General features: G+C 45.1%; 1 protein-coding gene across 2 annotated transcripts in view; it reads left to right on the top strand.

The window, feature by feature from the left end:
• LRIG1 (leucine rich repeats and immunoglobulin like domains 1) overlaps nt 1-26,347 on the top strand; it is a 100,437-nt gene that overhangs the window by 32,294 nt on the left and 41,796 nt on the right. For both annotated transcript variants that reach the window (XM_026109742.2, XM_064519174.1), the window contains exons 2-3: nt 8,530-8,601; nt 13,713-13,787. In XM_026109742.2, the coding sequence (XP_025965527.2) occupies nt 8,530-8,601; nt 13,713-13,787 (147 nt within the window). The remainder of the gene's footprint in view (nt 1-8,529; nt 8,602-13,712; nt 13,788-26,347) is intronic.

The following is a 26,347-nucleotide window of genomic DNA, read 5'->3' as shown; positions in this document are numbered from 1 at the left end:
TTTTATTTAGATGTCCCTGCTGCTTTTGAAGCTTGCTTTTTGCTTCGAGGCAGTTCTCGCTGCTGACAGCCACATGTGTTTTAGAGAGGGAGAGAATCCGTTTCCTTCAGGCAGTGCAGCTTAATAGGAGCAGCAAATAAAGTGAAAAATTGCTGCAATTAAATATCGTCTGCTCTAATCCTTGCAGCATCCCCTGTTCCCTGCTGCACAATGCTGCCTTTGACTGCCCTGTCTTACTTGGAGCAGAGGAACATGCAATCATAATGGGAGGTTTTGTAGCCTTAGTAACTGCAGGCCATGTGGCTGCTGCCATTATTTTTTTCAGAAGCAGAGAAAACTTTGCTGAATACATTGTCACACCTCCTTCGCGCTTGCTTTGTCTCGCCCGCGCTTGTGTTGGTGTGTATCCCTGCTGGCTGCCGAAAAGGAAAGGGCCGGAGGGGTCCCCAGGAGCAAACGCTCGGGGGTCCCTCTGGGGCGCTCTGCGGAGACGGAGCCTCTCAGTCCTTCCTCTACCATTGATGCCGTTGGATGGCTTTCAAATTACTTCACTTTCTGAAGTCTCCCTTTACTTTTTTTGGAGCGCGATGCTGTTGAAATAACGACAAAACTTTCATTGAATGGACCACAGGATCAGGCCTTGGGGAAACGAGTATGCACACTTTACCCTTGAAGCCACTGATGCATAGCGAGAGGTGCGTAAACTCCTGAGATACTAAAGTGCTTTGCACACGTATTGCAATGTACTTGTATGTGTGTATGATTACATAGAGAGAAAAAATAGCCTCTAATTGATCTCTTTCTTTGAAATGAAAAACAGGCTTGAAACATTGGGGTGTTTCAAAGATACAATTTTTCCAACAGAACTCCCCAAATTGGTAAGAACTCCATTTCTGTTTGTCCAAGGTTATTAGAATAGAAGGAAACAGGATCCTAGGTTTTGTCCAAACACATTTGTATAAACTTAACAGGGCCTAAGATAACCTGACCCTGCCATTTTTAAAGATACAAACATGTAAGAGCCCCTTGTTGTAGGAGATTTAGAAACCCCAGCTGCAGTTTGGTATTACTCAACACTTTGGTCAAAGAATTTGCTGTCCTTGGGAAACTGTTGCGAGCGCGCTCGCTCTCCCGGGCTGTCTGGGAGAGCCGGGTGCTGATAACGATCATATTCTTTACGTTTCCAGCCTGCCTCGAGCGTTACGCAGGCCCACTGGTCCGCTCTGGTGGTCGCTTACCCGATTTGTATGCGCAAAGGTCTTTGCGTGCCAGATGTGTGGTCTCCGGGCTCTTGGGAGTAGAAGCAGTCGGGAGCACGAAGTGGCGAAGCAGAAAGGCAGGCCAGGGCTCAAAATGTGCCTCTGAAAGTTGCTCGCAGATGAGGAGATAGTTTCCCAATTGCTTGAACCGAATCAGCTGCATGTTAATTTAACTTGCAATCCTGTACAATGGATTGCAGTGATGTGGTTTTAATTAGTATTATTTGCGCTAATGACTGCATGCATCTGCTGGAATCAGCATGGTATTGATTCTTTGGTAATCATGCTGCAAGAATTTCCTTTAGACAGTATGGTTGGTCATGACTGAGAGTGATTCATGGCGCAGTTTGCTTGGTGTCTGGATGACCTCTCAAAGTTTGTCTTCACTGTCAAATTAGCTCATGTTATGGCTTGAGGGTTGCCCTTAAGTTGACTCCCTTCTGCACATAAAGCCCCTTATGAGCATGCTATTAACCCGAGCTAATATGATGCTGCTGCTGTTAATTTGAGCTAGTATAAGTAAAGCTTGAGTGAGCACAATCGGTTAGCTGATAACAGGACCTCTCTGTAATGGGGTGCAGTTTCACCCACGCAAGTGCTGCTTGTCCTACCATGTCTTTCAGCGTCCCTTTCTTCTCTCCAAAATAGCTTGCTGCTTACTCACAGTAGCGAGCGGGGACATTCATCTTCTGGTGCCCTGTGTTTTGGCACTCTTACCTCCGTTTAAGAGGCACCGTTGCCAATTCTTAGCCCGGGAAGCTTCTATGCACCAGCAGTGTCCCTTGTCGTGCATGCCAGGCGCCCAGGACAGATGGACAGACAGAGCTCCCCAGAATATTCTGCATGAGAAATTGCCACAGACTCAGCTGATTGTGGTTGTGGACAACCCAGAAAGCTGAGCATCCCTCAGACTGCACAGCCTGTGTCAGCCTGGCTGGTTGAGTGTTGCTTAGCAGGGTGGGAGCTTGCATCTGAGGCTGGCTGAACTGCAAGACCTAGTGAGCGTGGATCCCTCAGGTGAAGCCTTTGGCAAATAGTGTCTCTGTGGTTCGTCTTTCCTCACTTTCAGCCTGTTAAGCTAAGTCAGGGAGCAGTGGGATAGAGGTGGGGGTGGCGAGTGAGCCTCGGGATGTAAGAGTCTGTGGTTCTGTATCAGTTAAGCAGACAGATTCAAAGGAAATGCAGGGATGACTGCAGTGAGTTGGGGCATTTGCCCATGTCCAGGCTTCAGCTTCTGGCAGTGCATCAGCTGCTTCAAAGGAATCTGCAAGAAATCCTGCAGCAGGTAACTAAAGACTAGCACGTCTAGTGTCTAAAAGCTCCTTCTAACTGTGATCAGTGTTAATGGCTTATGCAACTCCATTTAGTGGCCATTAGTTCTAGGGGAGGACTGAAGAAATCTTGTTTAGGGGAAGATGTTGCCATGCAATGCAGCTGTCAATAGCTGGAGCTAGCTACAGTAGCTGTTTGGCTGCTGTCTCTTGTGTCAAGACTTGGGATTTGTCTTGCACACAAGGAAAGGAAAGAAATGGTCTAAAGCTGCTTTTTTCTGTCCCCAATGTCCATGCGACTGACTGAATCCTTGCACTCTCTTTGATTACCTTGTGCTTCAGTCTTGTGGGAGGCTTGATAAAGTACAGTACACTAGGTTGTGCCTGTTAGAAAGGTGCTGAGTTAAACCTTGCATGTCACTGCTTAGGAGGACTCCGCTGCCTCTTTGGAAGCGCAAAAAACTTGTTTAAAAGGGATAAATGCAAGTGTGCTTTCTTCTGCACACAGCTGTATGCTTTTAGCATGGGCAATGTGTTCCTTCTCTTGTTTCCCTGGCCCCATGGCCAAGCTAATTCAGCTGCGCTGCTTTTCATACCCAGTCAAGTGTGCATGGGCCCTCCATTCCAGTGCTGTAAAGCCAGCTGCAGCCATGTGGGAAGAGGCTGGTGCCTATTCAGTGAGCTGCAGCCTCGGCAGCTATCTTTCGACAGATTAGCCAGAGGAATTTCTATTGCGGGACTCGATTGTTCCGGGCCCTCAGCTCCCTTTTGTGCTTGAGCAATGAAAAGTTGTGTTATGACAATGGTTGACAAAGTGTTTAATGAAAGCTGGAGCTAGCAGTGGCAGAGCTTCGAGCCATCCTCCTTTTCTCCTCTGCCTGTTGTCAAAAGGTGCAGAGATGCTTTTGACATAATATTCCCCACTGACAGATGAATGGGTTTGACGTAAGGGTCGGAAACCTTCACCCCCACTGAACAGAATTCAGCCGTCTTCGTGGTGAAGAGACACCAGCAGCAACGCATCTATTTATTCTTTTGTCTAGCACGCACCTCTCTCTTGGAAAGAGGGGTGGCTTTACTCCATGCTGGCCGAGTTCCCGAAGCAGAGCCAGCGTTTCTGCGTTAACCTGCAGTCTACCCCGCACCTTTCCCAACGAGGCAGGATTGGCATCTTGGGGTTCGAGGAGCTACCCATCCCTCCCCATTGGTATGCACAACCCTGTGCGATGCCATTATCACCTCCAGGAGATGGTTCACAGGAAGGCTGTGTACCTGGTTATTTAACAGGGCCTTCCTTTGCCTCTCCACAATGCTCAGTGATCCACAGTGCCATTTTTACAATGCTAAGTAAAGGCAAACACTGCTTTCTTATTCAGAGACGGGTATGGATAAATAGATAGAACACGGCCCTTCCCATATTGATTTAACACACTTAGTTCCTGATCGTGGGCATCTTACTGACAGGAGGGGGAAAAACCCTCTGTTGCTGGATTAGCCAGCACAAGGAAGAACTGAAAGATGCGTGATAGCTAAATAAAGTGCAGAGCACTTCTCATGCTGTGAAGTCAAAATACTCTTTGTTTTTTGTTTGTTTTTTTTTTTTTTTTTTTTTAAATGTCATCCCCACATGCAGAAACAGGCAGGGTGCTGGGCAGAGGGCCATGTACTTGGATATTCCCACACTTGGGCACAGCTAACCCAATATGCGGATATGGGTGCCAGAAAAATGCACTAGCTGCCCACCGAAGATGTATTCTCTCCGTGTCTTGGGGCTGGCATACAACACTGTAGATGCTGCATTATAAATTTTAGCAGCTTGAGGGGGAGTGCTGATTGGGGAAGGGATGGGGTTTTGTTTTGGTGAGCTCTCTTTCTTCGAAGAAGATGCTTTAAAACACTGGTGGCAGAAGTTTGTTCAACATGTGCAGTTCCACTATTGCATTGCAGAGGTAGTGCGTCGGTCCAGGGGGTTCCTCCAGGAGCTTTCCTGGTGCCCGCTGTTGCAGAGCGGAAACACGACCATTTCCAGTGCCACAACAACCATTCCCATAGGCTTGGTGTCCCTGGGCTGCTTGACCAGAGAGGCCAAGAGCTGCTGGGGACACAGGAGCCCTTGCGGTGCGTTGTCTTGCGTTTAGAGCCTGTGCGTTGTGTTGGGGGAGCACCGCATGTATGCCTGACCTCGAGTTTTGAGTTTCCTTTGTTATTTGCATTACTGGAGCCCGACCAAGATCAAGGCCTCGTTTCACTAGCGTTGGGCAAACGGAGACAATACGAACCTCAATTTTATTTACAGTCTAAATAGACAAGACAGACAAAGAGTGGCTGTGGAAACAAAAGCTCTGGAGAGGTGATGTGACATGACCCGGTCACGCAGCAGGAGATTAAGAGAGCCAGGAATAGAACGGAGGTTTCCTGACTCCTGGTCCCACTGATCTATCTATTGGAGCACACTAAGTCTTTTTACCATTTGCATGCTCTGGCTGGCGTGCCAAATACCGTCTAGTGAGAGGGATCCGAGTTCTGGGAAGCGGATCCTGAGATTGCTGATGCTTCAGGCTAGAAATTCCTGGGCGTTTTAATGTAAGTTAAGATGCAGCTAGTCTCAGGGAAATTGAGTAGAACTGCTTATTTTGGTGTGTCTGTTTATTTTCAAGTCTTCTCTTTATTTTGCACTAACCCTGTATTTTTAGTTTACATTTCCCCACTGATTTTTGAAGGAGCACAGCATTGTATGTGTGGTGAGGATAGCTGGAGGTTGGAATAGGTAGCTTGAGGAGGGCTGAAGGCTTCAGCATACAGGAAGTGGGACTGGTGGGCGCTTCGGTTAATGGGATGTTTCTGCTCAGATAGTCACAGGTGGAACAATATTTCAGAGTAAACCCCTGGAACTGACCACGTGTTCACATCCTTCGGAGCTGCTGTTTCAGGCTGCTGGACGGCTCAGGTAGACATTTTGCATAGCTACACTTGTTTTCTTGATGGATGTCCTTTGTAGCTACAAAAAAAAAGCACCCCAAATTCAGCTCTGAGTAGATACTTCTGCAACAAGCTTTGGAAATTACTTGTCTGTGACTGTAGGAGGCAAAACACGGCTATGCCATCTGAAGAGCTAGCTACTTGTGCAATGACTTTAGTGTTCAAACTTCTCAAATGGCAACAGTGATAATAAAAAGATTATTTTGGAAGATATTAACCCATGGTCATGAAGTCCTCTACTCTAAGACTTTTTTTTTTCCCCCCTCCACTTTTCAACTTCTGAAGTTCACGTTGACATGGTTCAGTGTTGGAGCATTGGATGAGCCTCGGATCTGTTCGCTTCCTCAGGTGTGCAGGGATCAGTTTAGTGCCCATGATGCTCAGTGCTTGCTTTGTACAGTGGGCCATTAGCCTATGGCAGAGAAGTGTTTTGGGGATAAATACATTACTTTAAGAAGTGTGAAGATATTGCCACAACAGAAGACACAGAAATATGTTAAGATGGATGGATTCATGCTCAGTCATGATGGTGCCAGTACTGTGGTTGTGTTTCCCCCTTGCAGTTTGTCACTAGTATTTGTCCCTGCTTTATTTTTATCATGTTGAGCCTATAGGATATTACCTGTTGCATGTTCCTCTATTTTTGTCTGTGCATCAGACAGGGACAAACTCCAACCTGATTTTGCTGTGTGGTTTTAAAGAAGAAAAAAAAAAAAGAAAAAAGAAAAAAATTCTAGTAGTGTAATCTGTGGGCAAATTGCACTTTAACTTGTAACTGTGCTATGAATATGGACTTGGCTTTCAAACACACTCAGAGTTTAAACTGCAGTTTGACTTTTATTTAGATAAATGCCTTGGAGTTCATAGTGAAATGGATATCTGCTGTAGGCTGGTATTGATTTAAAGGTCTCTCGAGTGTTTTAAAAGACAGTAGGGGCTTACAGGACAGCATATTTTAAAACTAGATGCTTGGTTAGGTCTTACACTCCTGTGCAGCCCTTAGCGGAATCTAGACCTGAAGCCACCGTGTGCTTTGGATTTGCAGTGCCTGCTTCCACAGCAGGTATTTGTAGAAAACCGAATGTTTTATGCAAGATGTAAGGAGCCTTTCTTAGCTGGCTCCTTGGGGCATCACGGGGAACGGCGTGTGCGTGGGAGCTATCGAGTGGTGCCAGCGTGCAGCAGCGCTGCGGGAACTTCCCATCAGCGCCTTCTAGGAGGGCGGATGGTCGATAACTGCCGTTCAGCTCAAAAGAGGCATTTATCGCTTCCTGCTAACCATCCAGCATCGGTGGGCTTTCTAGTCTTTCAAGTCTTGCTGGTGTTTGCAAGTGTTGCCATAGGCCTAAATATCTCAGTGTTACCCTGAAGTGCTGCAGCGGGTTAGCGGGAGCAATTCAAATGGGAGATTTCTGTATGTTCTGACAGCTGTCCCTTTTTGCCTGTAAGCTCTTGGGTCAGGTAGTGTGGGTGTAAGTTCAGCAGGTGCCTCGGTGACTGTTCTGGGTGCCCTGTTTACTGGTTTGGGCTGCAGGCATGCTTTGCGTCTGTGGGCACCGCTCGCAAACGAAGCAGGTACCCAAGGCAGGGAGGACTGGGCCCTCTTCTAGTTGGGCTGGCTCGGTGGTTTGAAGAGGCAGCTGAACGTTTGAGGGCTTATCTAAAATCAGGCCGTGAATCTTCTAGGTCATGTTCAGAGGTGTGATAAGAGGGTGTAACCTCCCTGCAGAGGAGAAGGGAGGGTTGAGTTTTATTCAGGATAATATCCTAGAGCAGGGTGTGGAGCAGAGTAAAATTAAAGTAGGTCCCCCTCACAATTTTCTTACAACTCCTCCTGATTGCTCTTCTTGCTAGGACCCATCAATTTGCCTCCTCCCTCTTTAGATTGCACACTCCTAGTAACACGCCGGCACCGCATACGTCATGTTAATTAGGGCATTTGTTAATTTCTGCGTCATTAGTCACTTGGTCTTAATTGATCTGTGCTCTCCCTGTAAGTCCCTAACTGCAGGTTTGACCTGTTGCGTGTCAGTGTGCTGATAACGGGTATCTGGGAGGGAGGATTTTACTGCTGCGCCGGGTGCGATGGCACAGCAGAGCGTGGCAGAGGTGTCGCTCTTGTTTTCGGAACTGGTGCTTCGTGCGTGCTTCCTCGCCCCTGTTTCGTTATTCGTCTGTTTGCTGTCCCCAGCAGTGGTTGCAGCGTGTTCTTCCCTGAAGCATGTTAAACAATTGCAGTGGCTGTATTTCCAAACAGGGGTGTGCTGCAAGCCAGGTCTGCTCTCCCAGAAGGTTTTTTTCAGATAATGTAGCACAGTTTATTTGCCATCCTGCCCTTCAGTGAAGTGCTATAATACAATCTAGACTTTGACTGGCAGGTAGTTGGAAAGTGTTGGCTGGGGTAGCTAGGGAGCAAAACACTTACTATTGCATGAGGTTGCAATACAAGAACAGCAGGTTAAAAGCTGTAATCACTGATTTTAAAAAAAGAACGAACCATTTAGTGATATACTAATGTTATAATCTTGTTAGCAAATATAGGAAATACATAATAAGTGTGCATGCCTATATATGTGTGTGTTTTATTTGTATGTAATGCATAGTGGCATATAAAAAAAAATTCCATGTGTATACAGATATAAAAAAATGAGCAACAGGTTTGATTGTTTCAGTTCAGACTTTAATTTGTCAGGAAATACCTTTTTCATCTGTGATTAGCTGCATGGCTATGAATAGCCAATAGAAGATTATAAATGCAATTGTATAATATTAAGACAAATTAACTGTACATGCTAATGCAAAAGAGGAGAATGCTTAGGGAGAGCTAGATAACATTTGATCATAAAATTAAAGCAACCGTCTAGTTTGTTCAGCAGAAAAATGCTGCTCAGCCCTGTTTCTTAAAGGTTCTTTTAAAACAACAGATGATCTCTCAGTACAATCTAGAATAATTAAGATGACTGGGTTTTGCTGAGCACAGTAACTGGAGTATGCTGATCTACTGTCTTTTATTTTAACAGAAACCTGAGCTACAACAAGTTGACAGAGATCGATCCTTCTGCCTTTGCAGGGCTGTCGAACCTACGGGAAGTGTAAGTATTCTTTGCAAGGTTTTAATTGTATTTTCTTAGGGCAGCTTGTTGAACAGAAGGAAATTGTGCATAGTTTTCCAAGACAGTACCTTCCCTTAGCTCACTTAAATCAGCAGATCTGACTTGGTGTGGGTGGTTTTTTCATACTCCACCTGTGCTTCCTTTTTAACCAATGAATTAGCAGAACACAACATCCTGATCGAAACAGCACAGCCGTTATTGGAAATCCTTGGAGTTTGCCTCCCTCTCTGTCTTGTGCAATGCTCTGAGGGAGCAGTTCAGCTAACACACCTGAACATACACACAAAGCTCCTTGCTGAAAGGATAACCCTGAAGCAAGGCAGAACAGCCTGGATCGTGATATCTGATGCCAACCTAGCCCAGATCTCCCAGGAAACAAAGGTGTAGTGTAGTGGATAACAAAGCATTTAACTGTGTCTCCTCCTTTCTTAGACATTTGTACTGCTTTTGGAACCAGAGCAAGTTTTGTTTGAAGTCTATTAGAGCCTAAAATGACTAAGCTTTCTTCTGGTTTGGTGGGGGAAGAGAAGGAGCTAATGAAGGTCTAAGTAGCTGTTACAGATTCCCCTTTCTGCACTGTTGGTAAAAGAAAATTCTGTTTGGGGGAATCACAGGATTTCCTAACTCCCGATCTGCATAACTGCTCAGCAGTTCATATGCATAGAGCTGTTGCGCTTGTCAGCTTTTCACAGCAGTTCCTGAAGCCCTGATTTTGGGTTTCGAAAAGTGAAAGTGACTAAAGCTGTAAGTGGTGGGTTGAGGTAATGAGCTCTCATTTGAATGTTGAATTGCTGGCATACTTGAGGTTTGGGCTCTGTTTGAAGAGCTACTGATGCCTCATGGGAAACTGAAAAAACATTTCCTTTCAGAAACAATACTGTGCTCTGTGTATATCGTTCATTTGCTCTTGTCCTTTGTCTGTTTTCATTAAGCATTGGCTCTGGGGCTCATGGAGGGGCCAGATTCTGTGATCCTTAAATAAGCAAAGCAGTTTACTACTGTGGGACTTCTGCCTGACTAATGTCTGCAAAATTGGACCACAGGGATTAATACAGTGTCTCTCCACCTGCCTAATCTCCCCTGGCTCCGCTGCTTACGCTAGAGTAGAAGTCACTTATTGGGGAAGATGATTAAGTGAGGAATATGCATCAGGAGTGACTGCAACTGTTTGACATAAGTTCATTATCATCTTAGCAGTAAGGGAGGGGAGAGAAAGTGATGCAGGTGAGCGAAATGCTCGTATAGGATCTGTTTGCTCAACTGTTCTTTAAACTATGGAAAGCCTTAAATTGCTCTATGCTTAGAGAACAGAATCACAGCCCTGATCCCATGAGCCTTTAGAGTTATTCTAACATGACTGTGGCTTAGCAGTAGCTTTTATTTGTGGAAGTGCCTGAAGGCATGTGACTTCAGGGAGCAAGGTGTTGGGAAGGTTGTATGGCTTCTGATTGCTTAGGTAGTGGGCTCCCTTGTGCAAAGTGCTGCAGCGTTGAGGGCAGGAAAGGCTCTGTACTGAGCAGGTAGCTTAGAAAGATGTGAGGGGAATGGGGAAGGTAAGTCATACAGCACACAAAGTAATGGCACAGGTAAGAGCTGCATGCTGAATTAGAAAAGCAGACTTAGGGGAAAGGGAAGCAGAGAAGTCAGTAGGAGGGAAGGGGAGAATTCAGAATTGGGAGACTGAAACAGAACCAGAGGTCTGGAGTGGAGCCTGGAGGGCAGCCGCTGGAAATTGTGAGGGAGAAGCTCTATTAAAAGCCCTATCTACCAATCTTGGTTGCTTTTGAATAACAGCTAAACCACAGACCACTGAAATAAACTGCATCTCACAAAGAGAACCACGTCTGTACTGCCAGAGCATCTCCTTTCTGAGGTTTTTTTAAGCGCTTTACAAACATTCATGAAATCAGCATCATGCTGTGGCATGTCTTGAGAGCAAGTCAGTGTTTTGCTGTGCATGCTGCGCTGGGCAAACCAAGTGACCCTCGGGAAAAGAGATTGCCCCAAATAATAGATGCATTGATAAGACCTGAAACCTCCTGTGATGCTTCAAACGTAGAGCGTGTGGTTCCTAAGTACTACAGATGAGGCTCAGAGCTCTCTGTATGTCTCTGTATGTGCGTAATTAGCACAATGTATTTTGAAAACCTTTGTTTTCTCTTGATTTTTAAGATGATGCCCCCAAAACAAAAGACTTCAGCTTTATAGCTAATCTTCAATGCTTCTGTTTTGGTTTAGGAAGGTGGTAATAAAATAATAGCCATACTTACTCTAGCCTCCATTTTCCCTTTCCCTTGGGTTTAGCCAGTTTTCCTGTTCTTTAAACAAAGCTTTCACCTAAGATTTTAAGTGTGTGTGTGGAATGAAATTTGGTAGCACAAAGCAACATGAAACCCCATAGTCCCACATGATTGAATGCATCGATCTCTTTTACAAAGGGAGCCCTTCACTTCCCACCAGCAGATTTCTGGGTAGGTTGTCCACTAGTCTTGTGCTTGTTCCTACAAAATGCACAATACGGAGTCTTTCAGATGGCAGTGGAGCTCTGAAATAAATAACTGTGCTGCTGAAGTCTCATATGGAAGGGACTGAAGTGTGATATTACTTACCTCCTTCAGGAGAGCTAGACTTTCTCTCACATCCCCTTTGTTGTTCCCTCTAAGGACCATCCCATCCCCAGGGCCTATCTACTCTGGCACCTGGGTTGAAAGGATGGCGGGTCCTGCTGTGGGGTTGTCTCAGGTCGAACAGATCATGGGACCCGTGCAAGTGATGGTTGCATGGTGCTCTTGTTTTCCAAGCTCATACTATGAAGTAGTAGCAATTGTGCTAAAATTCCTCTCCAAACAACTCACCTTTTATTTTCTAAAGTGCCTTTCACTGAAAGCTCTGGAGAGCTGTGCTATTTTTGAGCAGGCTCCATTTCAGCTTGACACCAGCCTGGCAACTTGACCGTAAATATTTTATACGGGTGGCCCCCCCCTCCTTCCCTCTGTTACCATCCAGAGGCAGCAGATTTGTGTCATCAAAGGTGAGGGCTGGGGAGGAGAATGGAGATAGAAATTTTAAATTTGCTGAGCCAGAAGTCTGGTAGGTTTGTTTTGTTTTTTTCCTATTTTGTTCCTTTAAATGTGGAAGGGGGAAGATGAGAGGGAAATCCCAGACAAATACAAAGCTTGGCCGTCTCCACTGCATCAGCAACTGGTGTCTGTGAGCCAAGAGAGAAAATGAGGTGGGAGAACAACTTCTGACTGTGCTGTTTTACTGAGGAAGACCTGACAGGACACCGATATATGAAAATCACACTTATGTCAGAAGGATTTGAACACTTGTTAGATGCTGATTGGTGTTGCAGCTGCCTAGCCAGAACTGACTCAGACTGGAGGAAAGTGGGCCTAATTCTCCCTCCTCTCCTGTGCTTTTCAGAAAGATGCTTGGTTGGATGCAGATTAAAGTATGGCACACGTGCATTTTAATGCTCTTTCCAGCTTGCTTTGTACCTCTGAAAGCTCTAGACCTTGCGTATAATATCAGTAACAATGAGCTTTTAGTTGCAAAGTAGAGCTCCTTGCTGAATTGCAATGCATCTGGCTTTTTTCCCTTACATTTTAAGTACGGATACAATGTTGGAGGCAGAGTTGAGGTTGAGAAAAGCTTTTATCCCAGCAGTGCCTGGAACTCTTCGTGAAATCAAATCTCTTGCCTGCTCTCGGAGGAGTCAGAAGGAAGTTCTGCGATGGATGTATCGCTGCCCTCTCCCACCAGCCAGAAATATTTTTAAAGGGCAAAAAAAAAAAGACAAAATTGAGGATCGCCCCAACTCATGCTCATGGCTTAGCACTTTGCAGCTTCCCCATGCTCCTTTACCAGTTACGAGATGCTCTGCCTCTCGCTCCCCATTTGGAGTCAGATGCATCTGCAAGTTATTTGCAGGCCTCCCCCCCACCCCTTCCTGGAGAGGGGCAGCCTCAGGGAGTAAAGCAAGATGCCTCGTCTAAGTGTTATGATACTTTTCAAGACGCTGTTGTAAAGCAGTCTGCAATGGGAAGGGAGTCGTTTGCTAAGCGCAAGAGCCTGTTGGCCTCCTGACACCCCGTTTTGCCACAGCGCGCTCGTGGAGGGGAGAGTCTGGAGGGGGGCAGTGGTGGTGTGGTGTCAGTGGGAATCTGGCAAGTGGGGAGCGAGAGACCCCGTGCGATTCTGCCTTGCGAATAACTGATCTCCGGCCACAGAGGCGGCTGGGGAGTCCTCCGGCATTGCCGCGTGCGCTGCCCCTTGCTTGGCTTGGCAGGGGCTTGGCTTTAATTGCTTCAGCATGCGGCGGCGGGGGACGGGGAGGTGGGGGAGAGCAGCAAGATGGCTAAGAAATTAGGTAATTTTCAAGCAGCCAGACAAGCGACTGTTACAGTAATTAATTGACTAATTCAGCATACAAACAAGGGCTTTTTAAACCAAGGAAGAGCCCGTCACATGGCAAGGATCTGCTTTCAGTCAGAAAAACACTTCAAACATGAGGCTGTTGAGGGGGGACGTTTCTGTGTCGGCCTGGCTGGGGTTTCCACGAGCAGGGCCCCGTCTGTAACTGCCATTAGCCCCGCAGGGCTGCCACCGAAGAGCAATGCTCTTTAGGAAGCCCGGCACTACCGAGATGAAAGCGAACGCCAGCCGGCCGCTTGCCAGAGGGCTACCTGGAGCAACCCGCCTGTCTGTCGGAGCTGTTGCGTGCTCAGAGGGCTTGGGGTAGCCATTCCCTCCTGGCGCGGGAGGTGGTGATGTGTCTCCCAAGGCGTTTAAGAAGGCTCCCGCGTGAGCTGACTTTGTAAAGCTGTTGTAGGAATAACTATGGTGGCTCTCATTTAAAATAAATAAAAGGCTTGGGTTGGGACTGAGAGGTGAGACTGTCACTGAAAAGATGTAGCAGAACCCCTTGAGATGGAGACCTCTGCCAAATTATCAGGATTCCAGGTGAGTCAGTGATGGCAGATAACGAGCCGCATGTTTGTGCAAAGCCCCATGCTGAGGCTGTACCCAGGTCGCACGCACCTCGTCTTCGGCTGTTTGTTTAAATGATGAATTTCTGCTTATTGCAGGCGACTGAACAACAACGAGCTGACTGCCATCCCATCCCTTGGAGCTGCTGCTTCTGAAGTCCTCTCCCTTCACCTGTGAGTTGCTGCTCCGACTTGCTGCCTCTTTGGGTTTTTGTTTTTGTTTTTTTTGCTTCGGACTATCTGTTACTGATTGTGGGATAGATTTAACTTACTTATGGAGAGTTTTGTGTGTGTCACACCTGCTTCTGCTAACTCTTCAGATTTTGTTACGAGGTTTGTTGATGCCTTAATTAAGAAACATCTTCTGGAGTTCTATGATTTATGTGAGATTGTTTGATAAATCCTACTCTAATACAGTTTGTGAGAGCAAGGCAAAAGATAACACTTGAAGGCCAATTAGAAATCTGCAAACTCTAGAATAGATCATTTCTCTGATACTTAGTTTATGGAGTGATCCAAAACAGGCGACCGCTTTATCTGTCAGCTCAACTACGTTTGTAGAAATGTGTTCCAGAGTCCCAAAAGCCAGTCAGACACAAATCCAGATTTGCAAAGAATTATTGGAGTGGAGCTGCTCAGGATTTAAGCAAAGATAACTGATAAAATTTGTTCTTCAAAACCTGATCTTGGGTGCAGGTGGCTTTTTGACCTGTGCCCCAGCAGAACCTAGCAAAAATAATTGCAGTTGTTATTCAGGTGAAGGGTTCATTGGCTAGTGACCTGTCGCAGATAATTACAGTGGGTAGTGCTTCTGTGTGGCCTTCAGGAATACCAGTGTGGGCAATTATGGATAATTATGAAATGAGACACCCCTAGGAGAAATTTACACTAAAGTCTATTAGATGGTCACTGTTTCTGCTGCTAGAGGAACACAGATAGTCCTTTTCAACACCTTTTTTTTGTGTGTGTGAGATTGTTCTTATTATTCCCATAAACATTTCATCCTTTGCCAAACTATTGAAATCTTATGGTCAATGATAACTTGTGGCAGTAAATTCCACAGGTTAATTATATTTTGGGTAAAAATACATTCTTTTTCATTGTCTGCCTTTAGGTTTCAATCATTATCTCATTCTTGTGCTATTATAGGAGTACATAGTTTTACCTCCTGTTTATTGTTCTTTTTTTTTTTTTTTCCTGGCCCTGTTCTGGTCATATCCTCTGTTCTTAAAACCAAAAGACTATTCATGTCCCAATCTTTCAGAGAACTCATTCCAGACTTCTAACCATTTTTATAGTCACCCTTTCAACTTCTAATTTTTTTCTTTCGAGGGAGTGATTAGTCACTGCAGGGTTAGATCTGCAAAAACCTTGAAGTCCCTAACTTTGAGAGTTTAGGTGCCTGTAAAAGAATTAGACTTGAAGGCCCTTGCGAACCTGCCGCCAAGGATCTCAGGTTGGGGGCGCTGCTGAAGGGCATAGTGGCGTTGTAATATTGCCTGTATCAAACTTCTTAGTACCTTAAGAGTGTGGATCTCTAAAATTATTTTTGCATGTGTCTGCTTATAATGCACACCGAGAAGGAATTTTGCTGAAGTATGCATGATACCTCCCAAGTTCCTGGGAAAGGGAAGTGGTTATAGCTGATACGGATTCCAGCAATGTACTGAGTAGTTCAGGGGACGGCTTCCAGTGTGCGTGACCTCGCAGTGTCTGGCTACAGGCAGGTGTCCCGTCCTTTCACAATTGCGCTGGATTTACTTCTTCTCATGGTGGATAATGTCAGTGTCCAAACCAGGTGACTGGTCCTCCAGGGCTTAAGAAGGCTCCGAATTACTCTGAAACAACCTTGATCCATTGACTAAAAATACATTCCTATTACTTAATCAAGGACAAAATAGAGTGAAATGAATTGGCACTGTTCCTGCTCTTCCATTAGGCAGTGTTAAAATATGCAAAGCAGAAGAACTCCTTCCCTGTCTTAATTCAGTTTAGGGATCTTAGGTTAAAATTGGCATCCATACCTCTCCTGGCATGAAGTAAGTTTAGCTTTTATTTGAGATACAGTGCCTTTGATCTGCTTCTTGGGTATACTGTGTCCGTACGGTGCTTATAAAGACCTAAAAGTGCTCCTGTGTTATCACCAGCTCTGGATGTAGTGAGTGTCTTTCAGTTAAATGGATAAATAACCACTTCATCTCCTGGGCATAGGGGTGGCTTGTGTCCCAGCAGTTATCAGACCTGCCAAATGTGTCGCATGCAGTTGGTGTAAAACCAGCCTATTTGATTTCTGCCTCCTGCCTCTCCCCACCTCTGGGAGCATGCGTGAAGTCCGAGGCCGCGATCTGGGGGCTGCTGGCCGTAGCGCTGCACAGCGACTGCCTCCGTGCTGGGTCCCTCACGTAAGGCACGATCCCTGCTTCCTGCTTAAACCGAGCTCACCAGACTGCCACGTAACCCGGTGTGTAGCATCTCACGCGCTGGGATTCAAAAACTTCAGAAATCTGTTTTATGGGTGGAAAGCTTGCATAAAACTTACTCTAGGATATAGTTTTAGGCCCCCCAAATCGGCTTTTCTTTCTCACAAAGTCTATAAATGATCTGAGTTTCAAAAACCCCTGTTGCTATTTTTGCTATTAATTTAGCCATTGGCAAAGGACCAAATTGCAAGAGCTTTGGCGTTTTATTCCTGAAATGAAATAAGCGGTTTGGAAAGGAGGAATAATGACTGGTGGAAGGCAGTAGATTTACTACTCCTCTGAAATTTCAGAGGGTACAGAAGGAAGGGGAAGGTACAAAGCCCAATGATAAAAGGACGGTATTCTAAACAGACCTGCTTAGTATCACTTTCCAGAAATCTGTATTGCTTTCCTCAGCTGCTACACATAAATAACTCTGGTGATAGCGGGATTTGTAACGCTGCTGTCTTACCTCTGCAAGAATGGTCTGTGTTTACCCTGTTTCAGACAATGCCACTGTGGGGTTATTTTTTTGCCATCATCTCCTTTTAATTTTTATCCAAGGTAAAAATGATCTGCTGGCGTGTTTCAAAGTACCTGTTTTAATCAGTGTTGGTGACTAACTCCCGTTGGAGCAGATTGCTGAGAAAGTGAGGCTTTCGTCGTCGCTGGGAGTCTTTAAATCAATTAGATGGCTTCCTAAAAGATGGGCCTTTAGTTCAGCAGTAGGTTAATGGGCTTGATTGGTGGGTAAAATTCTTTGCCCTTGTGTGATGTTAGGAGTCAGATTATACGTTCATGCTGGTTCCTTCTGGCCTTCAAATCTGTGAAGTAATAATTGGGGAGGCTGCCAAACCAAACGCAGGGCGAAGGCTCATAATGAAGACTGTGTACTGAGAAATTGGTTTATGTTTAAGTATATAGTGTTACAGTGTGTTCTTACTGTTAAAGAAAAATAAATACGTTTTGGGTTTTTTTTTCAGTGTTTATAAATGTGTGAAGTGTGTTTACCTCAGAAACCTCTCAAGTAGGTTTTGTATATTGCATGTGGTTAAGCGTCTCCAAAAGGCTGTGAATGTATTATCAGAGCAATGGTTGTGTATTTGCCACTCAAAACAGCCCTTTTGAATGGGTTAAACAATTCGTCTCCCACTCTTCCTGAAATGGGGAAGAGACTTTCTCCTCTGTTGGTGCTGTGATTGTACTCAAGAAATCTGCTGTAGGATTAAAGCAGTATGAATGGGGATTGCCCTGGTTTTTAAATCAGCTTGTCCATTTTGGATTCCCCACTTTTTGGAGTTTCCCATCCTTGACTCCATTACCCAAAAACTTGCTTGACCCCATGTGAGTGCGGACCGTGGGCTGTTACATATATGTGTGTGTATGTAAGCATGTGTGAATCTGTTGGGGAGAGAATTCTCAAGGTTTACTGCAAATTTTTGTGTTTCAGGCTGCAGATGGATGCAAGTATACCATATGTATCAAACATGCTATGCCTTAATAAACTGCCATGAAGTTTAATTCAGTTTAATTATTCCTTGAAGGGTCTGTTTGCCTTGCACGTTGAAAATGCTGCCAAAGTAGTTCATCTCAACAAGAGCAAACATAAGGGACTTGATAAAGCTTTTAATAGAACAGAAGGGAAGAATAATCTATGTACGGGTTACCAAATAAAGACAGACATTAAATGCAAACATCTGTTAGTGCAAACAAAAGCCAGGAAATTCAGCTGGGAGGGGGAGAGACTGTGAATCTGGATTAATTCCGAAATTGCATCGGAGTAGCTGAGAGGAGAGTCTTGCCTAAAATTCCCACAGCATTTGTAACTTAGCTAGAGTTCCTAGATTTGGACATTTGGGAGTTGATGGCAGGATGTTTTCACTGACATGCTCTTGGCGGAGGATTTCCCTTCCCAATGTTCTGCTGCAGCTCAAGTGTGTTAACTCTCTAGGCCCTTGAAAAGACTCTGCTCAAGCTTTTACCTGATCTGGTGGGGAAGGGGAGGATGGAGGAAACTATTTCTTTACAGCAGGACTGAGAATCTGTTTATATGCAGTTCCTGACTAACCTGTGTGGGGAGTTGCTTAGCCTTGCTGGTGTGTCACGTAAGAGGAGGAGTTGAGCCATGAGCAGCTCTGCATCGGTCCGTTACTGCAGGTTTCCCGCAAGCCCAAGTTCAGACGAAGCGCAACTTCAGACCATACTCTGGAGCATTCCTGAAGGTGACAGATTCTGTCCCAAGTGGGCAATTTAGCGAAGGTTCAAAATCTTAGTCTAGAAGGACTGACTGTGACTGGGGTCTAACAAGCCACACCCCATTTAGCAGATATCCCAAGACCATCTTCTGCGGTATGGATATTATGAACCTGATCCCCATTCACATTTAGCAGTCAGCAGTGTGGACCCAAGTCTACGCAAGTCACAGGGCTTACTGAGCTACTGTCCTACTCTGGGGCTTGTTTGCACCTCAGCTACCAGCTCGCCTGAGGGTAAGTACAGCCCAGAGGGCTTCCATGGATGGCCCATTGGGATGAGAGAGATGGATGCTTGCTCCTCTGTCCTGGCTCCAAGGTGGCCAGCTTAATTCTGTCTGTCAGCATCCACCAACGCAGACGTGGCCTCAGACATGCCAGCACAGGGTGTTACGCAGCTGCAGAGCTCAGTGGAGAGCCTGCTATCCAGACCTCTAAAGCAAGCACAGTAAATAGAGCAATCTCTGTGCCACGTCCTTAGCTGGCTAGGAATTGAGGAAATTAACAGATTAAACACTTTAAAATAACTTAATTTTTTTTCCACTGTAACTCTTAAGCCTCCACCCTTTAGGAACAAAGGGGACAGTGACCCATGGTAGTCAGCTGTCTATTAGCAACAGTCGAAGCTGTCTGAGATGCTTTAGCCCCATGATCTTACTCTAAATAAGCATGGATGACAAGGAAGTCAGGACAAGGATTTTTGGAGTAAAAGAGTGTGAAATAGGATTAGCTGATTCACAGAGGATGCAGTGACACTCTGCAGTGTATTTACTGGGGGAAGCGAAATCAATAGGACTACTCTGCTGCCAAACTGAGCATAAAAGTCTCTTGAAGAAAATCAATCTTCTTTACAGACTCATTAATGTAAAGATCAATTCACATTAAACTGTAATTAAACAGAAAGGGCTAATAGGAGAAGGGTAAATGATCTACTGTGCCACAGGCAAAATATATCATGTAAAATTTGAAAACGAAATACGTGAAGAGTTGGGACCTGGGAGGGGCAGGGAGCGTACTAGGTTTGCCTGGAATGATTGATGGTTTCACATGCTGATCGGAGCACCATGATAATCATGAGGGGAGTCCTGTATGTATTCCGTTAGATCGTGGGTGTCAGACAGGCCAAAGACTGCAGCCAGTAATTCCTACATTAGGAGAGATGCTTTTGTTTGAACTGCATGGTCTTTCAGAGAGCTTTTCTCTGAAGCGTTGGGGATTTCACTAGGTTTCTGGTTAAGTTACTCTCGTCATCAATAACATGGTCCTTGTTTCTTGTCTGACTTTAGCTTTTATTTGCATTGGGTCTCATTACACCTTTGAACTGGATTAAAGCATTGACCAGTCTTGGAGATCTCTAATGTGGCAGAACTGGGATCGTACTATCGCTCCTCCTCCTGCAGCTGTTGTCTCACGCTTTCTTCGAGAATGCTTGGGAAAGCAGTTGTGATTTTAGTGCTGTTTACACTGCTTCTCTCTGCTCTTGTCAAATGCAGTTTGCAGAGCCTCTTCCCGAGGTCATGTGTGGTCTGTTAGATTCTTTGAGCTCCTGTTTTGCTTTCACCCTTGAGACCAACATGCCTTGCTGCGTTATCTGAAACAGTGCTTGCAGTCAACATACACGCTGATCAGAGCCAAGTGTGATCTTGCAAATATGCCTCCTTTCCACAAGCTTTTCCCAGGAGCTGAGGTGGTGATGTTGTTGAGATGTGCAAGTCCAGTTCCACTTTGCTTTTTGTGTTAAGATGGTGAAGACTTGGCTGAGCACAGGAGAGCCACAGATTGAATTCCTGACTGTAACCGCCTCTCCGGGTGACCCTTCCTAGAGCCAAGGGCTTGAAACTGCTGCGTCCTCACTGTTGGTAGAGCACAGCTCAAGTCTGAGCTGGTCTCTATGTGATGTGTGAATTCACTGGCGTATTCCTGACGAGGCTAGAGCATAAGCCTCTGTATAGGCAGTGTTGATAGTCAGGAAGTTGGGGCTCAAACGAAGGATTGAGGCCCGAGCTAACACAACAGTGTAGATGTAGCCTAGGAGCCCAGTTGTGGCCTGGGATCCTGCTGTGCTAATTGCTGTACAAACAAAACAGCTGCCTTGACCCCCAAGGGACTTAGTCTGCAAGTCGTCTTTGCTGGAGTAAAAAAGAATGAGCTAATAATTAGAAATGAGGATAATACTCTCTTAATTCCATCTGGGTCACAGCAAGCGTTTTTGTACTCCTAAGCACAAAATTCAGATGACTCAGATGCAGCCGTGCACAGGGTCCGGTTGAAGTCAGCAGGGCTCTGCTCGTGTGCAAGACACTGCTCGGGCAGCTCCGAAAGCCACGCTGCCTGCCATGTTGCCTAACAGCTTGCGCAAAGAAAACTTTCTCTGCTAAATAAGGCAAAGTGGTACATACAGATGTAGATCTAGCAGCCTGAGTGGATTTACCCCCAGCCTGGGCTTGCATCAGTTCTCATTTGGTGTAATGTCTACAGGGGCCGGTTCTCCAGTGTTTATTCGGGCAGCTCTCCTCGGTGGTTGGAGAGAGAGTTGCTTTCTGAGGATGTAGTGCACACTACAGGCTACACTACTCAGCTACTATTTTTGAATATGAATATAGCCACATAAAAAGGTGAATAGAAAGAATGTTGGCAATGAGGCTATTTAGTATGCAAGCAACGTGCAGGCAAAACATAATATATTCTTAAACCCACCTCTCCTGTTTGTTTTGCTCAGAGTTCATAGTAAGGCTCTGGTGTGTAAAGTCTGCTAGTTAGTGAGGCCAAAGACTGCAAGAGCGTTTCCCAGTAGAGGAAATTCTCATTAATCATGTGCTCCCAAGCACCAGAAGAGACACTGTTTTGACTTTTCGTTCGGGTTGTTGGAACGATTCTAATCACTTGCATGTCCTCTTCGAGCTTTTAAATATAATACGAGTGCATGGAAATGGCAAAGGATCTGAGGCTATTCCAGGGAAATGAGTAATCCTTTCTTTTAGAAAAGCAGCAGCAGTGAAACATGTCGTCCTCAGACTCAACAAAAGAGCGTCAGAAAGCAAGCTAGGCACGTACAGAGGAATGTAAAAACTGGCCAGAGGAAAAACGTATAGTGGAAGTTGGTGGCAGTTTTTGGAATACTAGTTACCCCTTGAGGCTATTTTATTATGTCTCTACTAGTGAGAATAACCATTCTGTGCGGCAGGGGCAACTTCTCCTGCAAGTAGGGAACTGTTTTGAGCTGGGTTAGGTCTGATCTAAAGTTTGTGTGCTGCTTAGCAGGGTGCGTTAGCATAGTTTTGCTCTGGAGGAAGGAAAGGACATAAGGCAGAGCACAAGATTAGGAATCAAAATACTTGAATGGTGGTTTTTGAGCATCCCACATTCATTACACCCTAAAAACAAATAAATCCATGCTTAGGTAGGCCCGCTCTTCCCCTTGCCCCAACTAAAGGCCGGTATTGCCCCAGGGTAGATGTAACACATGAACATGAAGTGCTGTTGGTGTGTTGTCTGAGAGCAGGTGTGTGTGTCGTGATGCACAATGCGCAAGCTGCTTTCCAGCTTCCATCCCTTGCAAATCAAGTCTAGATTAGCAGTGAGGGTCATTTGCGACCGCGATCTTTTGTTAAGGTCAATATGAAAAATAGCCTCATATTTGAGCCTTATAATAGCCCAAACTTGCTACTATTAATATCTTTGGTAGATTGGCTGTCTCATTTGATGGCATATGGCAAATAAACCACATGTCTATACAGGCAATTCCTTTGTTAGTGTTCACAGGCTGAACAGATTTCAAATGTAAATAACTTGCTGAGTTAAGCTAAAATTTTTTTCATATATTGGAGTTTCCTGTCTAAGAACTGCTAGTAACTGTAATTTAATTTGCTCTGGGGTCAGTAAAAGAATAGTCACAGTTGCAATAAAAGCAGGTTAAATTACCTCTCAGTAGAATTCCCTGTCCATCTCTTTTCTTCCGCAAGCATGACACTTTGATGCAGCTTTGTGAGAAAATTGCACAAAATCAGGAAACTGTGAGTAGGTGTTACTCTTTCCATGCTTCCCTCTACTGAGATTGCTCAGCAAGTCCTCACTGCTAGTCTTCAAGTGTCAGGCAGTTTATCCTGGTTCTTGGAGAAACAAAAAAGGCAAATAACCAGCAGTCCTTGCTCTGAGCATAGTCCGCCTAGCCCACCATTCCCTTCTCTGCAGTAGCTGCCAACAGATGCCTAGGGAACAGTAAGAGCAGGGGTCTGGGTGGAATTATGCTTTTTAAAATACGGTGCCGTAAGCGTTTTCAAAATCTCCCCATTACCTTCATTACCTTGTTTACCTTCAAGCATCCTAGAAGGCTTGAGAACAGGCAGTGTCTTTTAGTTTCCTCTTCGTATAACAAGGCTAAAACTGTTTCAGCAGAGGTGTCAAAAATGAATCCGGCCCATGTGGTTCAAAGCCCAGTGAGTAAAACATCAGTTTTACCATTTACCTTCTGCTCTGTATGACGTTTAGCACTTCCATCATTGCTTCCACTGACACTACTAGAAATAGTGCATAGTTCAGGGTAAAGAAATACTAGTGTAAACAGTGTTCACTAAAATGTGATCCTGGCATGTCTAAGTTGGAAAAGACTAGCAAATAATCTCTAGAAAACTCACTTTTAACTGAATAAAAGCTGACTATATGCTGAATTTTCTGCTTTTAACCTACATTAAATTCCCAGAATAATTGTGAAGATGGACAGCAGACATCACATTAAATGTTACGATCTTACTGTTGTTAAAACAGCCCTGTTGGAGGGAGGTAGGGTGGAAAATCTGAATGCTGGTTATTAAAGTAGATGAGAAAATGATCCATCATACCTTTAGATGAAATGATCACTTAAGAGACCATTCTCCCTTCCATGTGTGTACATAACTCTTACTTGTTAGCAGGAACTTCACGTGAATATTGATTGGGAGAGAGTGGTTGGGTGAGTACATGTTCTGCCTGTCAAACCATTTAATGTTCAATTGCACATCAGGGAAAATAGCAAAGGCAGCTAGAAAATGAAACAGGAGTACAGGGGCATACAAGTGAAGAGACAACTGTTTTAGTGGTAGAAGAGCTGAATGGAGGAAAATAAGTTGTGGGCGGGGAGAACTGAGGGCAGATGGCAAAATAAAAATCTGTAAATGGCTTGTTGTTTTTAGACTTAAAATACCTTCTCCCAACCAATCCATATACTGCCAATCACATGCTACATAGAGATGATTGCTGAATGGAGGGGCGATTAGCGTAAACAGCTGTGGAAAAGACCTGGACTTTCAGTAATTTTCCAGGTATCCTGGAAAAGAAACAGCCTTTGGTCTTCGTATTGAAGAAGTTGCTTTCCCCCAGGTTATGTCCTTGAAACAGCCTGCTTCCTTTTCTAGATAAGAACTGAAGGAGTAAGTGGTCCTGTTAAAGAGGCTAAAGAGCTTGCTGGATAAATGGTGGTAAATTCTTACCACTGATTTTAAAAGACCTACCCCAGGGGATTTTAGGAACAGATACTGTCTTACGTCAGTCTGAGTTAGCACAGTAGCAGTTCTGCTTCAGAGCTGACGTTTTGAGGGTCCTGGGTCTTTTGAGACCTTGTTTTGCAGTTTCCTGAAGCCATCCTTCCTACCTGATGCGCTTTACAAATAAGTGTCTAGACTTTTTAAGAAGGGCTATCAAATCTATTTTCTCTGCTGACCTGATTGTTGCTTTTCCATACAGGACTGATTCCCTGTTGCAGGCTGAACAGTCTCAGCCAAGTAGAGCTCACCAGTGAAGTCTGCCCAGAGGCTATTCCTGTTTTGGGGGCCTTGCTGACAAGACCGATAAGCCCTTTCAACAGAGCACAAGCGCGTGTCATGTTGGAACAGACTAACCAGCCAGCCTATCTGTATTTCTAAAGTGTTAACAGGATCTTGACTGGTCAGTTGAAAATGCATGCTTCTCCAACTGCTGCCTTCTTCAAGAGCCTGCCACAAGTTTCTTTAGACTTTGAGAGTGTTTCATGGTCTGTTGGAGAGTAGGCAGGTACTCAATTATCAGTATATTGTCCCTTACTAACTTTCCTCAGCACTAGGGTAACAGAACTCTTGTACAGTTAAATCCACCTGTTTTCACTGTCTGCCAGTCAAAGACGGGATAAGCGTATGCGTCACGTCCTGGCTTTCAGGCACAAACAGTGCATGCACAAACAGTCCATACTATCAAGGAGTCTGCTTGTGATTAGAGTTTGGCTTAATGTCCCAACATTACAGGCAGAGTCATTACATTAGGTTTGCACTTAAAAATTGCCTCTCTACTTGTGTATTTTCACCTCCTCACTCCTTTGGAGAGAAGAAAGCAAAACAAAACACACAAAAGACATGAACTCACTAGGCTGTGGTGAATAGTCTTTGCTTTGATTGTTTGTTACACAAAAACTAACATCGGCATCAGGATATAAGGATAAAAGTGCCTACATGCCCTGTGATCATGGACCTTCCCGCCTTTCAGATGAAAGTGCTACTCTTGTTAACCAGAAGCACAAAACTCACATGTGATGAGAGTGAAAGGAAGATGTTATCTCCAGCTTGGAGGTGGGACATGGTAGCTGGCCTGGCCTCTGCTCTGGGGCTAGTTAAATTGGCACCTGGACTAGCTCTGATTCTCAGTGACTGCTCCTCCTTGTCAGAAATCTGGCTTATTCTTGAAGCCAATGATAAGGATGTGTGTGGGGCAGCCAGTAGTCCTGATGTAGAGTAGACCTGTTTGTGCTGGGCTCTGTGCAAGTACGGGGCAGTGGAGAGCAGGAACTCAGAGTAGCAGCAGCCTCGTGGGGGTGAAGCTGGCATCCTTCTCGGGCTTCAAGGACTGGCTCATGAATGATGTTGGAGCAGGAGAGTGTGCAACCAAGGGCAAAAGATGTAGAGCATAAAAACACTGCCCAGAAAGGGCAGTCATTTGCCAGTACCTGCATGCGAAAGACCCCTTTCAAACAGTGACCGAAGCCAGCCTTCAAAAGAGGTGGTGCTGTGCCCCCCAACCCCATTCAGAAGGCTGGTGCAGAACCATATATTTTCATGCATTCTTGTATGAGGACTGCCATTTGCCCTGTATGACTGTTCTCCCTATTCCTGTAGGGCAGTCCTGTTCCTTTTTAGCAGAGTTCAGTATTCAGCAGACTCTCTCCTTTGTCTGTCTTTGTGCTTGCACCAGGCTACATCAGGAAATAGGGGAAGATGGAGGGTGAGAAGAGCAGTGGTTTGGACTAAGATCTGGAGGAGAAGGCTTTGAAAGATGTGCACAGATAACCAGTTTTGTTAATGCTCTCATGTGTTTCAAAACCAGAAGTGATTAGGCCCAGTAACTTGGAGGTGCTCACTCTCTCCCTTGTGCTAGAAACCTGGCCAAGCAGTGGTGCAACAAGATGGGCAGCTTCTGCTGAAGTGCCCTCACCCCGGCCCCCATTGATGGGTGCACTGAGTGGTGCTGAAGATCATCACCAAGACACATTGAGGTAGAGCTGGAGGCAAGATTGTGCCCTGGTGTTGAGTTTGCAGAAGTTCATGAAAGCTGCTCCTTACAGAGAGAGAGTGATAGACAATGAAATATGCTTTATGTGGCCTTTTTAAAGAATCTGTGCCCTTTGTGAATACATCATTTAAAAAACTCTGTGGAGTACTCTCTTCACGAAACATCAAGTGTGACCTGAAGAGAGCAGAAAGACTCTGGTGCTCTTAGAACCACCCTGTTGCTGATGGGGGGACTGTATCCGTAACAGAGACAGTCTTGTCTTCAGGAATCTCAATCTGCTTTGATGTCATAACAGGTTGTGCAATCTGCTGAGCAGATAAGACAGCCTCTGTTTTAAAGATGACTGACTTCTAACCCTGCCTGTTCCACATCTTTTACTCTGCTAATGGGATCGAATGCCGAAGGCTTAGGAAGTCGCATATTGCAAAGAGTCTCTGAAATCACATGGTGGCATGTCAAAAAAGTCTTGTGAGAGTACATGCAGATCAACATGGGAAAGAGCGCTTTGGAAAAT

Source organism: Dromaius novaehollandiae, chromosome 12 (assembly GCF_036370855.1).
Source record: "Dromaius novaehollandiae isolate bDroNov1 chromosome 12, bDroNov1.hap1, whole genome shotgun sequence".
Taxonomy (NCBI): Eukaryota; Metazoa; Chordata; class Aves; order Casuariiformes; family Dromaiidae; genus Dromaius; species Dromaius novaehollandiae.
Note: the sequence above shows the minus strand (reverse complement) of the source record. Positions and strands in the feature narration are given on the sequence as shown.